General features: G+C 49.6%; 1 protein-coding gene across 4 annotated transcripts in view; it reads left to right on the forward strand.

The window, feature by feature from the left end:
• Window positions 1-17,648, forward strand: part of RREB1 (ras responsive element binding protein 1) — a 147,366-nt gene extending 129,718 nt beyond the window's left edge. For 2 of the 4 annotated variants that reach the window (XM_025383075.1, XM_025383076.1), the window contains exons 11-12: window positions 12,152-12,949; window positions 14,219-17,648. In XM_025383075.1, coding sequence (XP_025238860.1) covers window positions 12,152-12,949; window positions 14,219-14,676 — 1,256 coding nt within the window. In that variant the 3' untranslated portion in view covers window positions 14,677-17,648. Of the gene's footprint in view, window positions 1-6,195; window positions 6,361-12,151; window positions 12,950-14,218 lie in introns of all 4 variants that reach the window. The other 2 variants (XM_025383074.1, XM_025383077.1) reach the window with 2 other exon arrangements.
• Window positions 17,649-21,980: the final 4,332 nt, after the last annotated feature.

Here is a 21,980-nt window from a genome sequence, read left to right on the forward strand (position 1 = left end):
TCTATGGAGAAGTGAGTCTTTCTGTTACCCCTTTTCAGAAAGCAGATGGTCTGGATCTGATGATTGGCTTGGCTCGCGCCCTTCCTCAGTGCTCTCACCTCCCCCTGCTGTCACCCAGCCTCCCCATCTTCCTCCTCCAGTATTTCCTTTTTTAAGAGTTGTGCCCATGTCTTTGCAGGTGCATGATACGTGTTCCCACTTGTGAATCCAGTCATGATTGCCTGGCCTTTGAATGCCAAAATACCAGTGTTGGTTTAAAATTTAGTAGCATCTAAAACTGAGCAAGAAAACAGGAGGTTTGTTTAAGATAGGATGGGGTAGATATAATAAATACAAACATTCTGCCTCTTGTCCCTTAAAAGTTACTGATAACCTCGATAGATGTGTCTGTTTTGGCACAGTCCCTGTATCCTATCATAATATGTTCTTGGTAGAGCTAGTGTTCATGACAACCTTGGGAGGGTGATGTCATCTGTGTGTTGCCACAAGGAAATCGAGGTTTACTTAAGGAGCTAAGTAACTTGCCTACAGCCATATGGGGAATAAGAGATGGAGCTACTGTTCCAAGCCAGGGTCAGGTTCTGTGCAGCTGCCCCCTGGCCAGGGTGTGTGTGCCAAGTGTGTCCTCTGTGTGAAGGTAGAAAGCGGGTAGGGTGCACCTTCCATGCTTCCCTGTGTTCCCACGTGTCTACATGCAGAAGATTGGGAAGTAGTTTGAGATAAGGGGGGGACACCACTGTGGATCAGAATGTTATTAACTAATTTGAGACTTAATGACGGAATCGTGTTAGCCACCTGCATAGACACCGTATGAAGGTTGGTGCCCATTGAGCTCCATTAACTTCCTTTGCTGTGCTTCACTCTCAGCTTCCAGGGATGTTCAGCATCACCACTGCTAAATCATGTTATATGGAGCACTTGGCTACATCCAGTGTTGTGTTAGAGCATTTTCCATTCATGGAGCATTAGAGCTGGAAGGAGCCTGGGAAGTCATCTGATGGGCCCCCTCTCCCCACAGACCTGATCTTTTTCCTGGTAGGCAGCTCTGCTGTCACTCAGAGCCACATGGATCCTTGGCTTCCTAGGCTTCTGTGAGGTGCTGTCTCCAAAACTTTGAAAAAAGTCTTAAGCGTACACATGTTAAACATTGACTCTGCAGCCACCCTGCAAACAAAGGTGCTACTCAGAGAAGATGTTTTGTGCGATATTTTTGGTTTTTTAGTTTTTTGCTTTTGTACAGACAAGGTCTCACCAAGTTACCCAGGCTGTTCTTGAACTCCTCGGCTTTGCAAAGCGCTGGGATTACAGGTGTGAGTCACCGTGCCTGGCCATTTTGTGTTTTTGAGTATCCTGTTAAAATCTAGCTGAGTTCCAGCCAGAAACATTGAGCAGCATCCGGTTTTGGACTGCATTTAAACAAACTGTCTACACCTTGAATGCTGGCCTCCTCCTACCCCCTCAGCAAATTACTGTACTGTCTCTACTTTGTCTCAAAACACGTGTTCTCCAGTCCTCCCATTCCTCACAGGGGCAGCAAGAAGCAGATCTGGTGTTCAGTGTCCAATGAGGGGTATACCTGCTGGCTGCTGGCAAGGAGCATGTGGCCTCAGCCTTTTCTTGCTCCCGGCTCAGGTTGCAGGAACTGTGTCTGATGAGGAAGCTGGCAGGGCTGTCATTTTTCATACCCCTGGCACAGTCTCCACACACACCTGCCTTTCCTCCTTCCTTCCACTCCTCTCCAGCTCTCTCCCAGCCCATAGTTTCCTGCTGATGAGGACAGTTCCTGCTTCCTTACCTTTCTCCACCTAAATGTGCCACTCCATAGGAGACAAGAGTGCACTGTTCCTGCCTTTGCCCCTCGGGAGCATCTCGTGTGTTTTTAGGCCACAGGTGGAGGAGAGGGTGCCAGAAAACACAGCCAGTCTGTTCTTGCCTGTCCTCGTTTTCTTCCCCCTTCCGTTTGCTCCGGTTCCTTGTCCCACAGCGGTGGGCTTGGGACTATGGGATGTCCATTTTGGGCTTCCCTGGCTCACTGCCTTTCTCATGGGTGCTTTGAGCACCTTTTTTGAGCCGGCTCAGGCTTTCCCCCGACACCCTTTCCTCCCTGCTTCTACCCGGCAGTGAGGGTCAGAGCTTCAGTCAGTGAGTCATCCTAACCTGGGTGTGGAAAGCACCTGGGACACCACTTGTATTTGGCTACTTTTAGCTTTCTTAAAAGACAGCTTTGGACATTTTTTTACCCAGTCCTGTGTACACTTCTGCCAAATACAGAGAGAAAATACCAAAAGAAAGCATGCCTTCACGCAGGGGTGGAGGAGCAATGGAGAGAAGGCTGGGCTGCTCAGGCCCATCTTGTTACAAAAAGAAAAGCAACTGCAAGGTTTTCCATGCTAGTCAGACCCCACCTTTCTAATTCTGATTGTCTTTGAAAAATGAACAGAAATGTTTTCAGTTCTGTTTTTTTGATCTTGGAGGCCAAGGTGCCAATCTCCTTATCAAACTATTCTCACTGTTCACCCTTCTCTTGCCCCAATGCCCTTCTTCATTTCTTGACTGTTCTGGGAGAGTAAACACTGGCTAATTTTTGGGGGGGTTTTTTTTGGAGTTTTTTGTTTTTGTTTTTTTTTTTGAGACAGGCTCTCGCCCTGTCACCCAGCACCCCGGCTAGAGTACAGTGGCATGATCACAGCTCACTGCAGCCTTGAACTCCTGGCTGAGCGTAAGTGATCCTCCTGCCTCAGCTTCCCAAGTCGCTGGGACTACAGGTGCACACCACCATGCCTGGCTAATTTTTTTACTATTTTATTTTATTTTATTTTATTTTATTTTATTTTATTTTATTTTTTGAGACAAAGTCTTGTTCTGTAGCCGAGGCTGGAGTGCAGTGGTGTGATCTCGGCTCACCACAACCTCTGCCTCCCAGGTTCAAGTGATTCTCCTGCCTCAGCCTCCAGAGTAGCTGGGATTACAGGCCCGCACCACTGCACCCAACTAATTTTTTGTATTTTTACTAGAGACGGGGTTTCACCACATTGGCCAGGCTGGTCTTGAACTCCCAACCTCAGGTAATCTACCAGCCTCAACCTCCCAAAGTACTAGGATTACAGGTGTGAGCCACCGCGCCCGGTCTGTTTATTTTTTTGTAGAGACAAGGTCTCACTGTGTTGCCCAAGTTGGTCTGGAACTCCTGGGCTCAAGCGATCCACCTCTCTTGGCCTCCCAAAGTGCTGGGATTATAGGCATGAGCCACTCTGCCTAGCTGGCTGATGGTTTCCGCGCTCGTGTTGGGGCTTGCAGAATGCTGTAGGTCCTGAGTGTGCAGGTACTCCCTGTGGTTACAGGTGCTTTTACAAATACCCCCCTAAAGCAGTTATTTGTGGCAGCTACCAAATAGATAAAATCATTTGCTACTTTCTATATAGATGACTGGCCAGCAAGTGTTTTTGAAACCTGTGTTACTATAAAATACTAAACGGGCCCGTTTTCCTGCATCCCTGCAATCCAGAAAGCCCACTGCTATGTAAAAATGTCAGACTTACGCAGTGAAATGTGAGCTTTTAATGACTCGTGTGAGTTGTTATGTCACTTTAGGAGCCTTCATAGTTTGATGCAATACTTTGGCATCATGGACTGTTTTTTGAATTTAGCATTAATAGGGACCTTCTCATGGGGACGTCAGCCTGGCAATCCTAACCAACTGTAAAGGTGACGCACTTACCAGTGTGAAAATTAGAGTAAACCATGTGAGAGGGGGAGCGAGAAGCCGATCGTTTTCTTTGAAATCAAGAATCCTATCATAATAGCTTCTTACTTGTTTTCCTCTTGGCCCAGTTATTTTCTCAATCTGGCCAGACTCAGAGAAGCAGCAGTGTTACCTTTTGACAATAAAATATTAAAAGTACTTTATTTTTACTTGAAATTATTAAATACTGTGTTCAATTTTAAATGAAAAACAAGAAGTAATTTTTTTCATTTTATTTTATTTTTGAGACAGAGTCTCTCTGTCGCCCAGGCTAGAGTGCAGTGGTACAATCTCTGCTCACTGCAACCTCTGCCTCCCAGGCTCAAGCGCTCCTTCCACCTCAGCCTCCCCAGTAGCTGGGATTACGGGCACGCACCACCATGCCTAGCTAATTTTTGTATTTTTAGTAGAGACGGGGTTTCACCATGTTGGCCAGGCTGGTCTTGAACTCCAGGCCTCAAGTGATCCACCCGCCTCGGCCTCCCACAGTGTTGGGATTACAGGCATGCGCCACTGTGCATGGCTGCAAGAAGTAATTTGGAAGATGCACCATAAACACTGAGATACTGTACAACTAGTCATACTTTTTTTTTTTAATGTGGATGTTTTAAAAATAAATTTTGCAGAAAACATCTACAGAATGATATGAGGAGACCTGAAAACAGTCAGTGGGTTCTCCACTTCTGTTCAGGTTGCCTGTGGAGCTCCTCAGAAGCACGCAGGCCGGGTTTCTGGGTTTCTGATTCTGCCCTTTTCCAGGTTTCTAATTCTGTTGTCTTTGATTGTTGCGAGCATCTTTATCTTAAAAGCTCCTGAGGAGATTTGTAAGCATCATCTTAAAGGGTCTTTTAGTTCAGGATGGAATCAGTGTCGCCTGTCTCTGATTATTGCTGCTGATGTAAATTTGTGGCCATGCTGTCACAGGGGCGGCGCCAGGTCCACACCTTCACGCTCTGTACAAATGGCGCCCCCTGGAGTCGTGTGACACAGCCATGCCGGTCAAGGCTAGTCCCTCCTTCCCCTGGGAAAACACGTGGCCCCTCTGGCTGGTCCCCAGGTGCCAGGCTCTTGCTGTGCATTCGCAGGGGAGTGTGTGGCCTTGGGCACCTGCGCTAGTTCAGGTTTCTATCAACATTAATCTAAACCAACGCCAGAGGCCCCTGTGATCTGTGTTTCCAGGGAGCTATGTTTAATTGTGGCAATCCCACGGTTATGAGACAAAAGTACTAGGCCTCAGCTCTGAAGTCAGGTTGGTTAACACATAAAACCTTTTACCCTGTAACATTAGCAACTGGGACCTTGGACGCCAGCGACTTGGGGGAAAGGGAGGAATGTAGTGATACACAAATGATGCACCACCAACTTCCATCTCTTGAAGATTCCTGATCCCCTCCCTCCTCCTCTCTTTTCCTCTCCACCTCCCTTTTCCCTTGTGCTTTCTTTCTCCCTCACATGCATCCACACAAACCCAGGACAAGTTGTAGAGGAGCTTCGATTGCATTTTCAAACATGACATTTACAGCACAAAAGGAATCCAAGTAAAAGGAGAGGGTAGGCAGACCAAAGCAGGAGGGTACTGTGCCTCTCTCAGTGGCTCACCCATCTGTGCATTTGAGATGGGTCTAGCGGCGAGGCAGGGCCGCCAAAATGTCCTCTTCACGTGCACATCTGTTGAATGGAGCACATGATCAAATGCAGACATAGTTACATATTGGTCACTCATTTGCAACCAAGCTTGGAGCAGGGGGAAGAAAGAACCTTTAATGTAATGAGAAGATCTCCTGACTCTTGCCACCTAGGACCACAGTGAACTTGAGGAGAAGTCACTGCAGGATATCTCAGCAAGTCAGACAGGAGTTGTCCTGGGAAGTCAGAACTCACTGCTCCCATTCCCCGGTGGGAGGGGTACAGCCACCAAGGCCAGGAAGGGGGACTGGCCACCCTGGCCGGGGGCTGTCCCTGACTTCTCTTCATGGCCCCCCAAAGATACCCAGGGGGTTCCCCAATGGATTTCCTAGTGTCCATATTATGGTGTCCTTGCCACACTAGAACTCGTTAGAGGGCATCTTTCTCTTTGTGATAGAATATAGGTGTTTTCTTGCTGTGCTCTAAAATCTCTTCATTCACTTTTATTTTGTGTTGTCATTATTTAATATTTTAATTGTAATAGCATTGTTTTACTTTAAATGTATATTTTTCAGTTTCATTTATTTTAGTATTTTGAAGACAAAAATTCATATTCCATTCAACTTAGGAAAAGGGAGAATGATCGTTGTAGTCACTGATGTTCTCTTTTTTTTTTTTTTTTTTTTTAATGTGTTTTGTTAATTTTCTTGAAGGGGTGGAGGAGGGGGGAACAACTGCCAGTGATCCCAGAAGAATAAACAAAAGCGACTTTTGTTTTTCATTGCAGTAGAAAGCCAGATAAATATATATTTCTTTTCCTGCTTCAGGTCAGAAACCCTTCCCTTGTCAAAAATGCGATGCCTTCTTTTCTACCAAATCTAACTGTGAACGCCACCAGTTGCGCAAACACGGAGTTACCACCTGTTCCCTGAGAAGAAACGGGCTTATCCCCCAGTCAAAAGAGAGTGATGTTGGATCCCATGATAGCACAGGTAGTGCCGCCAGGTGAACAAGAACCCAGAGAGAGGGAGACAGAGGAGTTCGGTTAAGAATTGTATCTAACTCCGGTCCGAGCTGTGGAGGGGCTGCTTGTTCACTTCTCTGTAGGATTCAGAGCCTATTAGTAGAAAGGCGGGCCCTACTGATGATTGGGAGGGAGCATAACTCCTGGGTCAGATCGCCTAGACATACAGCAGGAAACAGTGACAGTGCCCCTCGGTGACTCTCGGGGCTGCTAGGGAAGATCTGTCACCCTCTTGGCAGAAGAGGCCTTTGTTCCCAATGTTGGGAGGTGGGATGTATGGGAAGGCCTACAACTTTAGCCCTGGGTATGAACTCATCTAAAGGGGATGGGAAACCTTAAAGGTTTGGGGAGCCCTGGCCTCTGCAGCCTCCTCGGGAGCAAGCCTGGGCTCCCTGGGATGTCAGGGTATTGAAGGAACGAGGGGTGCGGTGTTCTTCTTTTCAATAACTCTCTTCCCGGTGTAAGACTGTCCTTGTTTGAAAAAGCACTGTGCATGTCCTTTCTTTAATCACATCTCTGCTTGACCTGAATCCGAGTATTATTCTCCTGTGCTGATGTGTGCTTCCTCCCTCCAGCACCCACAGAGCAATTAACGGCTGCCCGATACGTCTTCTGCCACCTTTTTTCCCTTATAGTTTCTGAATTTACTCATGTCCTCTATCGGTACGCTCCATCCGCTCGGACTGCTGGGGTTCTCCATCCTCACCCCCAAGAGCAATCAAAACAAAAGCCAGCCTGCTGCAGGCCACTTAGACACCCCGCCAGTTGGCACTGGTTAGCAACAGGGACAGCATCATGGTGCTGGGTCCAGTTCTGCAAGTCTTGAAAACCTGACACTATCTCGTGGCTGCGAAGAGATCCCCCCAGCTATGTTTTTCTAGGGTTGTAATTGCGTCCTGTGGCTTCTGTTCCTTAGATAGGGTGGAGATGGGGTGCTCTAGAGTTAGGAGGCACCCCTGCCTCAGGAGTCAGTGTGGACAGAGGGTTGGGCATTAGCCCCCTTGTCCTTACCTTGGTTATAGCGATGTGGGGGCGCATCTGGAGAGGCCACCCTTTGCCCCTCTCTACGCCTCCCACTGAGCCCCGTGAAACCAACTGTGAGTGCTCTTGACTGCCCAACCGCCAGTCCAGATCAGATCCTCTGAGGGTATGAAAGTGTAAGCTGCTTTGCTCACTGCTTCCCCAGCTTCCACTTCCACATAACTCACCAGTATCTTTGAGTGAAGAAAGATGTGGGTGCCCACGGAATCTTCCCCTAACTTGGACCCCTGTGAGCCAAGGATGACCTGCAGTTCAGCCCACGGGAAGTACACACCAGTGCTGGCAGGCACGCACTTGCTGCAGACCATTCTGTTAATGTTTAACCATCGGCCGCCACGTTACCTGTTGGTCTGGAACATTTTCTTTCAGCCTGGTTTTGAAAGCTACCCTGTGATCTTCCCATAGTGGTTCCACAGTAGCGAAAGCAGCCAGTAACTGAGGGAGCTGAGGGGGAGCCCTTGGGTTTCCATGTTTACAAATAAGTCTTAGTAACTCTGTGCTGGATATGCATTTTGCATTCAGCTTCTTTATCATAAGGGAGGAACAAGGGCTGGGGCTCCTGCTGACGTCTGCAGACACAAAGCTGAGTCGGAATTTATGGTCTTAGCTTCGGTTCAGCACCAAGTGTATTTATAAGTTTGTACTCATAAGTTTTGTTTTCCAAATCCCAGCAAAGCCCTTTCCCACCTCCACCCCACCCCGGAAGTTATATAGGTTTTCTTGAAGGGATAAAACCTCTAGAAAAGGAAAAGTTACTGAAAGTTGTAATGTGAAACTAGCAAAGAGAAAATATATGTTTGGTTTAGTTGTGGTCCCAGTCCTTGGTGAGAAAAGGGACTGAGATTTAAGTGGGAGAGAAAGGAGGTTAGAGAGGCAGAGTTTAGTGATTTCAAGGGGGATTTTAAAAACCAGATGAGCATGATGGGCATGGGGTGAAGCCTTCATTCTGGGCTCCCCCCAGTGAAGTTAAAAAAGTGAGGCTTTGAAGGAAGACCACTTAAAAAAGGGGAGGCTGGGGGAGGAAATGACCAAGGAGGTCCTTGAGGGGTTTTCTAGGCTTATATGCTTAGGTGGCATTTTCTTAAAATTCCTACACATGTTTTATAATGCAGGTCTGACTTTTTTCAACATAAAGTCCCCCAAAAGAATGCTTAAAATGCCACAGTGGGGGCAGTTCTCCCTTCAAAGGTCCATTTTGAATATTCAGATTTCAACTGAAATTCTTCATTCACTGTCCTCGACAGAGAGGTGCCCTGGCCCCCTCTGCCCTTGAAGGGCATGCCCTTGGTCCTTCCTCCGATGATGCCGCGTCTTCGTGTTTGTAGGCACCTACATAGGGCTGTTTTTAATTCATATAAACATGAAAGTGTTTAAACTCTCCCTTAATGGTGACCACCTTTACCAGCCCAGAAGTCCCACATGTCAGCATGGACTGCACCCCAGGAAACCCTCTCAGTCCTCCGATGCTTTGGGTAGAGTGCAGACAGTGGCTTCCCTGCAGACGCACCCCTGCCAGGTCAGATGATTAATTACTTCGGTTGGTAGTCTGTCGCATCGGTTGAGGCGCATTTAATTTTTAGGAAGCAATAGATCATTAATTGTTGAGCTGACTAGGGCCGTCTCCACTGTCCTGTAGGAGGAGCTGTGGGTTTATTATCTATCAGGATTCCTTCTGCTTCCTCTGGCAGTTTTCTTAGTTGTTGAACACAAACCGAGGGACTGATGGGGAGAGGGAAGAACTGCATATTTTTAAGGTAGCATTGCTTATATAAAAAGTCATCAGCTCAGCTACCTCATTTGGGAGTCTGGGTGGTTGAGGGCGGGGATTTATACAGCACCTGGCCTTGTAAGTTGACTGTTCATGATAGGTTTAGAGGCGAAGTGTTTGTTCATGAGAATCACTAATGAAAATCAGTTGTTGCTTAGAATGTGAAGGGCACAGCCTGCACTGCTAAAACACTCCCCCTAGTGGGAGTTTGGTAGAATACAACCAAGCCCCCTGTGTCCCAAGAGGGCGTTGGTCTTTCATTGTACTCTGGGTGATCTGTCTCCATTATCCACACAAAGGAAGGTCCCAACAGCAGGAACAATTTGATCTTAGTATATTTATTTGGGTTTCATTTCAAAATTTATTTTATTTTTTTCAAGCTTTATCATGTTAAATATGTTCTGTGCAGTTAAAATAATGCATGTTCTTTGCTGAAAAAAAAATAATAGAAGTAGCCTAGGATATACTGGGGACAAAGGGGAAGTAACCAGAGATTAAATCTTTTAAAAATAACCGGTTGGGCGTGGTGGCTCATGCCTGTAATCCTAGCCCTTTTAGAGGGCGTGGAGGGTGCATCACCTGAGGTCGGGAGTTCCGAGACCAGCCTGGCCAACATGGTGAAACCCTGTCTCCACTAAAAATACAAAAATTAGCCGGGCATGGTGGCTTACACCTGTAATCCCAGCTTCTTGGGAGGCTGAGGCAGGAGAATCACTTGAACCCAGGAAGCAGAGGTTACAGTGAGCTGAGATTGCACCACTGCACTCCAGCCCAGGTGACAGAGCAAGACTCTATCTCAAAAAAAAAAAAACCTACAAAGGCCAGCCACAGTTGCTTATGCCTGTAACCTTAGTACTTTGGCAGGCCAAGGCAGGAGGACCCTTTGAGCCAGGAGTTCGAGACCAGCCTGGGCAACATAGGGAGACCCTGACTCTAGGGAGGGAAATTACCCACAAAGCCAGCAAACAAATTGAGCAGTTTGTATTTTTATTGTAGAGTTTATACCAATATCCATTCTATAGCTGCTCTCTGTTGAAATGATTCAAGAAAACGAATATCTTGTTTTTCCTTGGAATGTGGCCCAGACATTGGTGTGCATATCTCAGGATTCATATTCTTTAAGCTTTTGGATAATTTTGCAAAATCATTTCTTCTTTAAAATTTTATATTCACACCATAATATTTCCTTCTGAAACCTCTTGAGATACTCAGACAGTGGCTGCCAAAAAGTGCAGTCAGTGTAAAACTAATGAAATGAAATGATGGAAGTGGACACGTTATGCAGGTGGCTGTGGGTAAGCCTAAAGCCCCAAGCAGGTGTGAGCAGTAGGTACTGTCTCTTCAGACCTCGGGATGGTGGGGCAGGACCAGCTCCTTACCCCAGCCCTCCTGACCGCCTTGATGGCCAAATAATGGAGCATGTGATGTTGAGGAGAAGTGATAGATGCAGGTTGACACTGTAGTTACGCCTGATCACACCAAGTGAGAATCCAGGTTAGGTGTGTGAATCTGCTGCCGCAAGGACTGCACTCACATCTGGCCTGTTGAGGGAGGCGCATCTCATACTTGTGCCATAAAACAATGACTTTCATCCACCTAATTCTCAGAGGAACTTCTGAATCCCTACAGTAATAAATCAGACAGTGGCCAGGCATGGTGGCTCACGCCTGTAATCCCAGCACTTTGGGAGGCCAAGGTCGGCAGATCACCTGAGGTCAGGAGTTCGAGACCAACCTGGCCAACGTGATGAAACCCCGTCTCCACTAAAAATACAAAAATTAGCCGGGTGTGGTGGTGGGTGCCTGTAATCCCAGCTACTCGAGAGGCTGAGGCAGGAGAATTGCTTGAACCCGGGAGGCAGAGGTTGCAGTGAGCCAAGATCACACCATTGCACTCTAGCCTGGGCGACAAGGAGAAACTCCGTCTTGAATAATAAAAAATCAGACATAGGATCTGCAGCTAAATAATAGGTTCCACCAGCTTCCAGTGCACTGTTGTAGTGCATAATTTTAAGAAGTTATTAAGTCCTCTTTCAGCCTTAGGAAAGAGAAGGCCTTTTGACACTGTTTGATGCTGTGAATGTTGCAACCGTGCCATCCCTTAAAAGGACTGTTGAAAACTGGTAGGCTTTCCACGTACAGTTTTACTGGGTGGAATGGACAGATAGGAACAAATCAAAAGGCAGGAAGTCAGGGTAGGTGAGATGCCCAGAACCCAGAACCCCTTGTCTTCACAGGCACCCACAGCCCTTCACAGTCCGCTCCCCTCACTGTCTGCTGTTGCCAAGCCTGGCATCAAGGGTGCCCTTCCTTTGAAAGATTTCCGCCACCCCTGGGAGGCTGACAGCTAGGAAGCCTACAAGCTTGCCTGCACCCCCTTGGGTCTCTGCAGCCTCCACCTGGAGATGAGCGTCAGGCAAGAGTGCATACCATACACACAGAATGCAGGCTTGGGGTCGTTTCCTGTGAAACTCATCAAGACCATGCTTTGGGGGATTAGGGGTGGGGGTGGTCCTGTGTATGTTGCATGTTTGTATGATCTCTTTGCACTGGAAAAATAACTTATAACTCAAGCTTCCTCAACCTCCCTGGCGCTGCGAGTCTCTGGAATGCACCCCTCTCCTATCTCGCAGCCCCTGTCTGCCCTGCCTGAGTCACTCACACCTTCCTGGGGGCGGGAGCAGTGGAAGCCGGGGGTTCGGGGGCACAGCCAGCTCTGGGAACACACCTCAGGTGATGTGGAGGCTGCTTTTGCCTTTCTTACCTCCCCGGGGTCATCTTGGTCCTCCTGGGGGAATGTAACAGGTGGTGAGGATTTGGGCCGAAAGAAGTCCTCACTGGTTTGGGGTTCAGGCTGGTGGCGTGGGTCTAGCCCATTCCCGGCGACGTCCCTGGCATGAGCGTACCTGGTGGTGCCCCTCTGAGCCCTCCCCGCTGTGCTTGCCCCACAGACAGCCAGTCGGATGCGGAGACTGCAGCCACCGCGGGCGAAGTGCTAGACCTCACCTCACGGGACAGAGAGCAGCCGTCGGAGGGCGCCACTGAGCTCCGCCAGGTCACAGGGGATGCCCCTGCGGAGCCGGCCAAGGCGGAAACGGCCTCGCCTGTGCACGGAGAAGAGCACGGGCCTGGGGAGAGCCATGAGCCGGAGGAGGAGCGTGGCGCTGAGGAGAGTGCCGGTGACGCCGACGGCGCTGAAGAGGACGCGTCGAGCAACCAGAGCCTGGACCTGGACTTCGCCACCAAGCTCATGGACTTCAAGCTGGCCGAGGGCGAGGGCGAGGCAGGCGCCGGGGGCGCGGCCTCGCAGGAGCAGAAGCTCGCCTGCGACACCTGTGGGAAGAGCTTCAAGTTCCTGGGCACCCTGAGCCGCCACCGGAAGGCGCACGGCCGCCAGGAGCCCAAGGACGAGAAGGGAGATGGCGCCAGCACTGCGGAGGAGGGGCCCCCGCCCGCCCCTGAGCAGGAGGAGAAGCCCCCCGAGACCCCGGTGGAGGTGGTGGAGTCGGCCCCGGGCGCCGGGGAGGCCCCGGCGGAAAAGCCTGCAGAGGAGACTGAGGGCCCCTCCGACGGGGAGAGCGCGGCCGAGAAGAGGTCCTCGGAGAAGAGCGACGATGACAAGAAACCAAAGACAGACTCCCCCAAAAGCGTGGTCAGCAAGGCAGACAAGAGGAAGAAGGTCTGCAGCGTGTGCAACAAGCGGTTCTGGTCGCTGCAGGACCTGACCCGGCACATGCGCTCCCACACAGGTAACCAGGGCAGGCCAGGTCCCCAGCCCAACAAGAGGCGGCGAGTTGGGCACCTTTGTCCTAGGAGCTGCCTTGAAGCGGCGCTGGAGGCCGCCGAGAGAACGTTTGCTTACGTTACGGGTGTGCTCTTTAAGCCCGTGAACTAGGAGTTTTAAGGAGTTGTCCTCTTAGCCCTTGAAGACCGTGCAGGCCTGCAGCCAGGCAGGAGAGGGTCCTTGGCCATTGTGTTTTTGAGAACGCTGTGATCCGCCTCTTAGCGCTGCTGAGCCTCCGTCTTCCCATCTGTAGAGCTGGGGTGACAGCTGCCCTGTTTCAAAGAGGTATCTAGGAGAGGGTGCTTGTGCTGGCCATTTGGGGCCACTTGGTCCTGTCTAGTCCTGTGGCCCGGACGACAGGCGCTGCCCCAGGCCACTGTGGGGCAGGAGGGTCTTTTCCTTTCTTAGCCGTGCAGCCGGCTGAGGTGACTGGGACAGGACTCTTAGCCACTGCCCTGCACACTGCTCCTAGAGTTCACCCAGCACCCACAGGGTGGAGGCTGCAGACCCCAGAGCAGGGGCGCTTGCTTTGAGACAAAGACCTGGATATGCTCATGGAGTCCAGAGATACATCCTCCTTCCTTCCAAAATAACCTGTCCCTCCTCTCAGCCGCAGCTTCCCTCCCTGTCACAGCTGCAGCCCGCAGTGAACACCTGTGCCCCAACCCAGCACAGTCCGCTGTTCGCTGCGCTTGCCGGTGTGTAGGACCAGGGGCCTTGGCTCTCACGAGAAGAGGGATATTCTTGGGCTCCCAGAAAGCGTGGTGGGCCCTGCCCTGGGCCTGGCGTGTGAGCATCAGGAAAGCCCCCGCTGCGCCACAACGCAATGCAGAGGGTACCTGGTGCCTCTGACTTAGGTGCTGCTGTCCATGCAGATCCCTGAGAGGGTCCACTCCCGTCCCCCTCTAGATTCCTTCCTAGGCTCTGGTCTAGGCCAGTCTGCATGTCTCCTGAGGCTTCTGCTTCTGGGACTTGGGTTTTCTGGATCAGTATGTAGAGTGCCTGGACTGAGAGAGGAAGGTGAGGGAACGTCTCAAACTGATAGCTTGAACCAGCAAACAGAGCTTGTCCGTCCTGTTTGCTGGTTCGAGGAAGAGGCCTCTGGCTGAGTAGGAAGGAGTCCTGGTCCCTCACACATAGCCCGGGAGCCCCGTTCTTCCTGTGCAGAGCAGGGTGCGGTGGGTACTGGTGCCTTTTGGTTAATGGGAATTCTTTCTTTCTTCCGTTGTTCCAGGGGAAAGGCCATACAAATGTCAGACCTGCGAGCGAACCTTCACCTTGAAGCACAGCCTGGTTCGCCACCAGCGGATCCACCAGAAAGCCAGGCATGCCAAACACCATGGGAAGGACAGCGACAAGGATGAGCGGGGTGAGGAAGACAGCGAGAACGAGTCCACCCACAGTGGCAACAACCCCGTCTCAGAGAACGAGGCGGAGCTGGCTCCCAGCACCAGCAGCCACATGGCCGTCACCCGGAGCCGGAAGGAGGGCTTGGCCAGTGCCACAAAGGACTGCAGCCACAGGGAGGAGAAGGTCACGGCAGGGCGGCCGTCTGAGCCTGGCCAGGGTGACCTTAACCCAGAGAGCCCAGTGGCCCTGGGGCAGGACCTGCTGGAACCTCGCAGCAAGAGGCCCACCCACCCAACCCTGGCCACAGCTGACAGCGCCTCGCAGCTCCCGGGGATGGAGTGACAGCCTCAGTCCCCCTCAGCACAGACAGAAGCCAGCAGAGCAAAGCGTCATGGGGTTTCCTCAGTGCCCTTCGGCTGTTGGGGAGTAAGAAAGAGAGAGAGAGAGAGAGAGTGAGTGCGAGAGACAAGCAGAAGCGTGGCTGCTCGCTCAGTGCCATAGCCTTACCGCAGCCTGCGCGGGAGGCCACAGCCCGTGCCGATTCCAGTGCCTTAACTACTTACCGGATCCCTCCATTTTATCGTGGGTGTTGTATTTTTCCAAAATGACTTCTTAAACAAAACAAATATTATAATGAATTGTCTGGAGAGGACCTCTTCATTTGAGCATTAGCGTTATTTTTTATTGGTGTGTGTGAGCTTGTTTTTGTGAATCTGTGATAGCACCGTTTGTTCTGTGAGCTGGAAACAGAAGGAAAAAACATACCCTTGGGTACCCATAGCCAATAACTGGAAGAAAATGATGTGAATTTCGTGTAAATGACCAGAGGAAAGATGAATAAGATGATAATTTCTTAAATAGATATTTTCCTTTTTTCTGTGTGCTTCATGGTGGAGCTGTCATCTGGTCCTTGGTATTACAGGATGTGGTTGATGAAGGTTTCCAATATGGTTTCAGGCCAAAACCAGGAAAGATTCTAGCTTCAGCCTCATGTCCGTTTCCACTCTGTCAGCATTAGACATGGTCACCGTTCAAGTTTCAAGACATCTATTCTTAACTATAGAGAAGAGTTACTCCCCTGGCGTCTAAACCTATGGAAAACATGCACGGATAGCATATATTTGATTGCCTCCTCTTCCCTTTCAGTATCTATATTATTAATATTATTATTATTATTATTATTGTTCATCAGTTTGCTGTTCTCTGCAGTGAGCAGAATCAAATGGGCAATATTTGTCCTGGGAGACCTGTGCCGCACCCGGGTCCCCGTGTAAACGTGTGCCTGCGGCTGTGGTTAGCACCCTCGGGTGGTAGCTCTTCTACTGTAATGAGACAAGCCTTTCTTCTGTCACTGCAGAATTTAGCAGGGCCGTGAGCAGTCTTCCCAGGCGTGGCCCAGGAGCAGCTCAGAGAGGGTGGAGTGAGGGTGTGTGCATCCAGGAAACAGGCGTCAAGAAGCCAGGGCCGTGCCTGGAGCACTGCAGAGATGACTGTGGAGAAAGCAAAGCAGTGACCCAGTGACCAGGCACGTTACTCGTGAGCGAGGTATTCCCAGTCTTCCTGCTAAGCCTAATCCACGCCTTACCCAGCTGTGCTACTGTCATTTGCAAAGCGAGGAAATACTACTACTGGTAATAAAACTACACATGCAAGATGTCAGATGAGAAATAGGTTTATATTTACCTTCCTGTGATGTGGAGTTGGTGCTTGAAGATAAATGTGCTGTTTCTAGTTTCTTAAATAGCCCAAACCCCTGGGTGCAAAAAGGCAGGATTCTTTTTACCCATAAGCATCTTTGGCAGGCAATAGACTTCCCTCACTGTCCCCGCCTGCAGGGAGGAGAATGTACCCCACTGCACCTGAGCTCCTGGTCCCTCAGCCAAGACCTCAGGGGCCCCCAGCCAGCCTGCTGCTGGGGACCCCTGTGCTTGCTGCAGTGTGTGGAGCCTCTTGCCTTCCCCTGGGGAGGCACCCCTGTACCCCAGCTGCTTTCCCCTGCCTTTTTCTGGCCCCAGTGCCCCTCCTTTACATAGACTTGTTCGCACAGAAACATGCACACCCCCTTTTCTCCACTGCTTCACCAGTTTCTGAAATCCAACCTCCCAGACTTCAAAGGAAGATAGATATTCTTGAGATAATGAAAAGTGATATCTTCGCATATGAAAGGAAAAAAGGTTGAGGTATATATGATTTTTAACTGTATTAGGGATGTATGAACCAGTTTAAAAATGAGGTTTTATTTACTGTAGAGATGAATGCAAATCAGAACCAATGATTCCTTGGTCTACTTAGTTAAAACCAGTTCATACATCCTTAGGTTTCTTTTTTTATTATTACAGTTGTTATTGTTATTTTTGTTGTTATTATTTGGGGTTTCTTGTGTTTTTTCTCTGCGACTCTCCACACTAAACTCGCAATATTGTGGGGAGAAGCTGTGAGTAAACTCTACGCTGCGGTGAGATGTAGCAGTAATCAGCTCCCAGCGACGTGAGTAGCCGGGGCTGCCGCTCGCAATAATCACTATTGATTTAAAGCTTTACTTAGCCTTGATCTGTACCCTCGTAGTCAATAAGGTCTTGCCACATTTTATTAGTGAGGTGGAGAAACGTATTATTTGTTTGTTGTTTTTGCCCTTCCCCCACCCCCCAATATTAAACTGTGAAATTTGTGATTTGTTTAAACTCTGGGTGAATCATAGCTTAGTTTGCATGTCCAGCTAATTTGTTTCTATACATTTTGTTTGATTCTCTTTCTCCTTCTCTCAGGGCTTTTACAAAAAAATATATATATATGGATCTTCTGAAAAGTTTTTTGAGGTGCAAGTTTTTTCTTTTTTTTTTTTTTTCCTCATTGATTAATGGACATGATGCTGAGATTCAATCACTACATGAAACACCTGGCTGTGAAAACAGAACAACCCAGAGGGCTGTTTTCCAAGCAGCGCTGGGGAAGCTACAGAACAGCCGGATGCCAGTTTCGGGAGGATTCACCGTACGTTCTGACCCTCTGTTCGTCTCTTTCCTCTCCTCTTTCTTCAAGAAGGAAATTGATCCTAGTGATTTCAGCCCATGCATTAAACAGGAAACAATAATAAATTTGTAGAATGCATATTTTTCTAAAGGGAACTTAAAAACTGCTGCTACATGTTATGTACAAAACTGGTTTATGCCACATGAACAGAATCACAAGTTTGGTTTTGGTACTTTTTGTTCCTCTTTGTATTCAGTTGTATAGAACTTCCAAATTCAGAATGAGAAGAAAGCTGTTCTGTATCAAACCATCTAAGCAATAAATGTTATATTTTAAAAGCGGCAGATTGCCGGTCACGTGGCCGTCCTGTGATTTGTTGTGATCCCATCCCCAAACCCACAGCCCACTTGGGGCAGCCCCCAGGTGTGCGGTACCGTTGGAGGGAATCACAGGTGCCCAGGAAAGCTCTTGTCATCCAGGCAGCATTTTTCTTCGCTCTGGAGGCTGGGGCAGTGACTCTTGCCTATAATTCCAGCACTTTGGGAAGCCAAGGCGGAAGAATCACTTGAAACCGGAAGTTCAAGACCAGCCTGGGCAAAATAGTGAGACCCATATCTCTACAAAAAAATAAGTTTAAGAACTATCTGGGCATGGTGGTACACGCCTGTAGTCCCAGCTATTTGGGTGTTTGAGGTAGGAGGATGGCTTGAGCCCAGGAGTTTGAGGTTGCAGTGAGCTATGATCGTGCCTCTGCACTCCAGCCTGGGGGACACAGCAAGACCCTGCTGTATAGAAAAGCACTCGGCCGCACTTGTGAGAGCTACTTTGAGAGCATGTGGAAAGTTAAGTGGGTGGCCACTGTCAGAGCTTCAGAGTGGAGACCTTGGTGTTGGGTGCACAGGGCCAGGAGACGACCCAATGGGGCACCACGGTGCAGGCCACTGTCATTGGCTAAAGCCAGCATTTTTGTTTCCTGTGCAATAATGCCTAAGAAGTCTGCCTCACCTCTTCTTCCCCCAACCCAGTTGTAAGTGATTTAGTCAGCACCTAGTGGAGAGAGAACAAAGTCTGTTAGTGTGACCAGATTTTGGTGAGACGGGAGGGGACAGCAACCCTAGGGCTGGGGATGGTGCAGGATAAAACTCACATTTGGGTAAAATAGCAATCAGCAGAGCTTCAACTCCTGTAACTAGGGAGTGGCTCTCAAAAAGCAACACTGGGGGCCAGGCACGGTGGCTCACACCTGTAATCCCAGCACTTTGGGAGGCCGAGGCAGGCAGATCACGAGGTCAGGAGATCGAGACCATCCTGGCTAACCTGGTGAAACCCTGTCTCTACTAAAAATACAAAAATTAGCCGGGAGTGGTGGTGGGCGCCTGTAGTCCCAGCTACTTGGGAGGCTGAGGCAGGAGAACGGTGTGAACCCGGAAGGCGGAGCTCGTACTGAGCCGAGATCACGCCACTGCACTCCAGCCTGGGCGACAGAGCGAGACTCCGACTCAAGAAAAAAAAAAAAACAACACTGGGCCAGGAGTGGTGGTTCACACCTGTAATGCCAGCACTTTAGGAGACCAAGGTGGGAGTATCACTTGAGGTCAGGAGTTTGAGACCAGCCTGGTCAACATGGTGAAACTCCATCTCTACTAAAACTACAAAAAAGTTTAGGTGTGGTGTGTTCCTGTAATCCCAGCTACTCAGGAGGCTGAGGCACGAGACTCCCTTGAACCTGGGAGGCAGAGGTTGAGTGAGCTAAGATGGCCCCCATTGCACGCCAGCCTGGGCAACACAGTGAGACTGTCTCAAAAAAAAAAAGCAACACTGAAAGAAGTTGGTTTTGGAGGCAGCTGATGGTGGATAATGCTAAAATGCATTGAGTGTACTTGTACCATACACTACTAAGTGCCACCTCACTGCAGGACCAGAGCTGTGGCTGTGGTCCTTAAGCTTTTTCAGGCCCCTCTGTTGAAAGGCGGAGAATTTAACACACATTTATATGTGGGAGCTTGGGGGATCCGCATGCCTGCGTGGGCAGTGGCTGGTGGAGTAGGCGGAGTACTAGCCCTGGGTAAGCGGATCTCAAACCTCAGATCCTCCAGCCCAAAGACATAGCCAACCACCTGCCCTGTGTTAGGGATGCAGGGCAAAGAAGTGGCCATGAGCGTGCCGCTGGGGACAGGCTGGCTGGCATGAAAATCCCAGCTCTGCCTCGGGGCTGGTGAATGGCCTTGTGCCTCAATTTCTTCATTCCTAAGAAGGGGATAGCAATAGTACCTGCCTCATGGGCATTGTTGTGTGGATGCCATGAGTTAATTATATAAGGTGCATGTTAGGGGCTCTCATTATTGTTTCTACAGAGTCTTCTCGTAGGAATGCTTCGTTGGTTCCCTGGTGAAGTAGTGGGTAGAACTTCACCACACGCATTCATGGCACACTGCGGGGAACGGCCAGTGGAGGGCCTCGTGGGAGATCACCAAGACGCACTATCCTCAAACCCTGGGGAGTCTTGCCGCCTTCTCCTACCTGGCCTCCTCTGGCCCTGTAATCCCACTACCTTCCCGCTCAGCCTGTGGCCTCCCCATGGCCCCAGGACTCTGCCTGGGTCTTGGTGCTTATCCAGCATCCCCACCCTGCACCAAAGCCTATTCCACTGGAGGAGGGCATGGGGCATGGGGATGGGGGAGCTGGTGGCATAGACCTAGCACCCAGGATGAGGCCTAGTCCCTTGCTACCTTACTGCTCAGATTGTCATCTGAAGACCCAAAGCATCAGCATCCCTAGGAGCTTGTTAGAAATGGCAACCTCAGCTTGACCTGGCGCAGTGGTGCACGCCTGTGGTCCCAGCACTTTGGGAGGTTGAGGCAAGAGAATCGCTTGAGGCCAGGAGCTCAAGGCTGCAGTGAGCTATGTTCACACTCAAGCCTGATTGACAGAGCAAGATCGCATCTTCACAAAAATAAAAACACAAACCAAAAAATAACAGAAATGAGAACCTCTGGCCCACCCAGACCTGCTGAGTCAGAATCTGCATGTGAACAAGGGCTGCAGTGGATATGTGCACACATTAAGGTTTGAGAAGCTCCGGTCTAGACCCCAAAGCTTGGTTCAGAATAAGGTGGATGGTGGACCCAGCAGCTGGCTGCAGAGACGACTGTGGATTCTTCCTCCCAACCAAAGACAGAATCCATCTCAGAAGGAGTGGGCAGAGCCCAGATATGGCTTTAGAGAGTGCCGATCTTGGCCCTCCAGAGCTTCCTTCTATGGATCCTACTCCAGCCCCAGCACAGACTCAGCCACTGCCTAAACCCGAGTGCCCCGAGAGTCTTGTTTGGGGTTTCTGCCTGTTTGCCATCCTTGTGGATTCCAAAGTCTACTTTGAAAGGGCCGAGGAGCAAGCAGGGCCTCCAACCACTGGCCAACAGCGCCAGCTACCTGCTTGCCTGTCCTGGTGTCAAGCCTTGGTTGGGCCTGGAATATTCAGGTCTCTCCCCTTCATAACCACCTCTCTGAGGAGGCCAGGAGTGAGGGAGGATGACTAGGCTTATTTTAAGCTTGTAATTGAAGGTTGCTCTTTAGCAACAAAAGAGTCCCCTCCAATTCTAGGCTGCCAGAGTCAGTGCCCTAAATAAGAAACAAGCGGTCACTCCTTTCCCATTTTACTGTTAGGGGAAGGAAGTCACAGCCCAGTAGGAAAGTGACATCCCTGGCCCTTGCCGTTCACTGCTTCAAGTCTCACCTGGCTGTCAGGGCAGGAATTCATGTCCCCACGGTGGCATCTGCTTCCCAGGCTGTGAGGCCAGCAAGGGGCTCGCTCAGCTGCTCCCCAGCCCTGCCTTCCTCCATGGATCTGACATGACTCTTTTATGGGAATTTACATAAAAGTAACGCCTTGCTCAGTGTGGAAAATTTAGGAGCTGCAGGAAAATATAAAGAAAATAAAGGAAGTCATCTCGCTTCTCAAACGCCGTTTTAACTTGGTGAGTGTTGCTCTTTTCATTGGGCCTCACTTTTCCCTTCCTCATTCTAAGATGTGTTTGTACAGGACTTTGCACACTGCAGTGTTTTCCTGTGGTTTTTGTTTCTTGTCTTCACCCAAGTCCAGTCAGCTGTGAAGGAAAAAAATCCTCATTCCTTCAGAGCAGGGATGAGCATTGAAATGATTTGCCCAGGTCAGCTGGCTATTGAGTACTTTCGTAGGGATGAAATTCTCCACCAGCAAAATCCTAAAACACAAGTCCCCAAGAATGGGTGGTGTGTGTTGTCCACTGAAAAGGGAGTTACTGAAAACTAGGAATGCGTGGCCTCTAGGAAACATGGCACTGATGCAATTTGGCACATAGATATTTGGCATACATATTCCCAGGGTCACTGAGTAAATTCTCAACTGTTCCAGTTCTCTTTTTCTGTATGACAACACCAAAACTTTGGGTCAGGATTCAGTGGGTTGGGCAGGGTTCTGCAGGGATGGCTCATCTGTCCTCCATGAGGCATCAGCTGGGGCAGAGCCTTCAAGACCAACCATTTTTTCTCACTCACATCAGGTGCCTCTGTGTGTACAACCCACCCACTCACCTACCCACTAAAAGAAAATTATCTGGGTTGCTTGTTAAAAATTGCATTTCAGGCTGGGTGCAGTGGCTCAACCTATAATCCCAGCACTTTGGGAGGCCAAGGTGGGC

Source organism: Theropithecus gelada, chromosome 4, assembly GCF_003255815.1.
Source record: "Theropithecus gelada isolate Dixy chromosome 4, Tgel_1.0, whole genome shotgun sequence".
In the NCBI taxonomy this organism is placed as follows: Eukaryota; Metazoa; Chordata; class Mammalia; order Primates; family Cercopithecidae; genus Theropithecus; species Theropithecus gelada.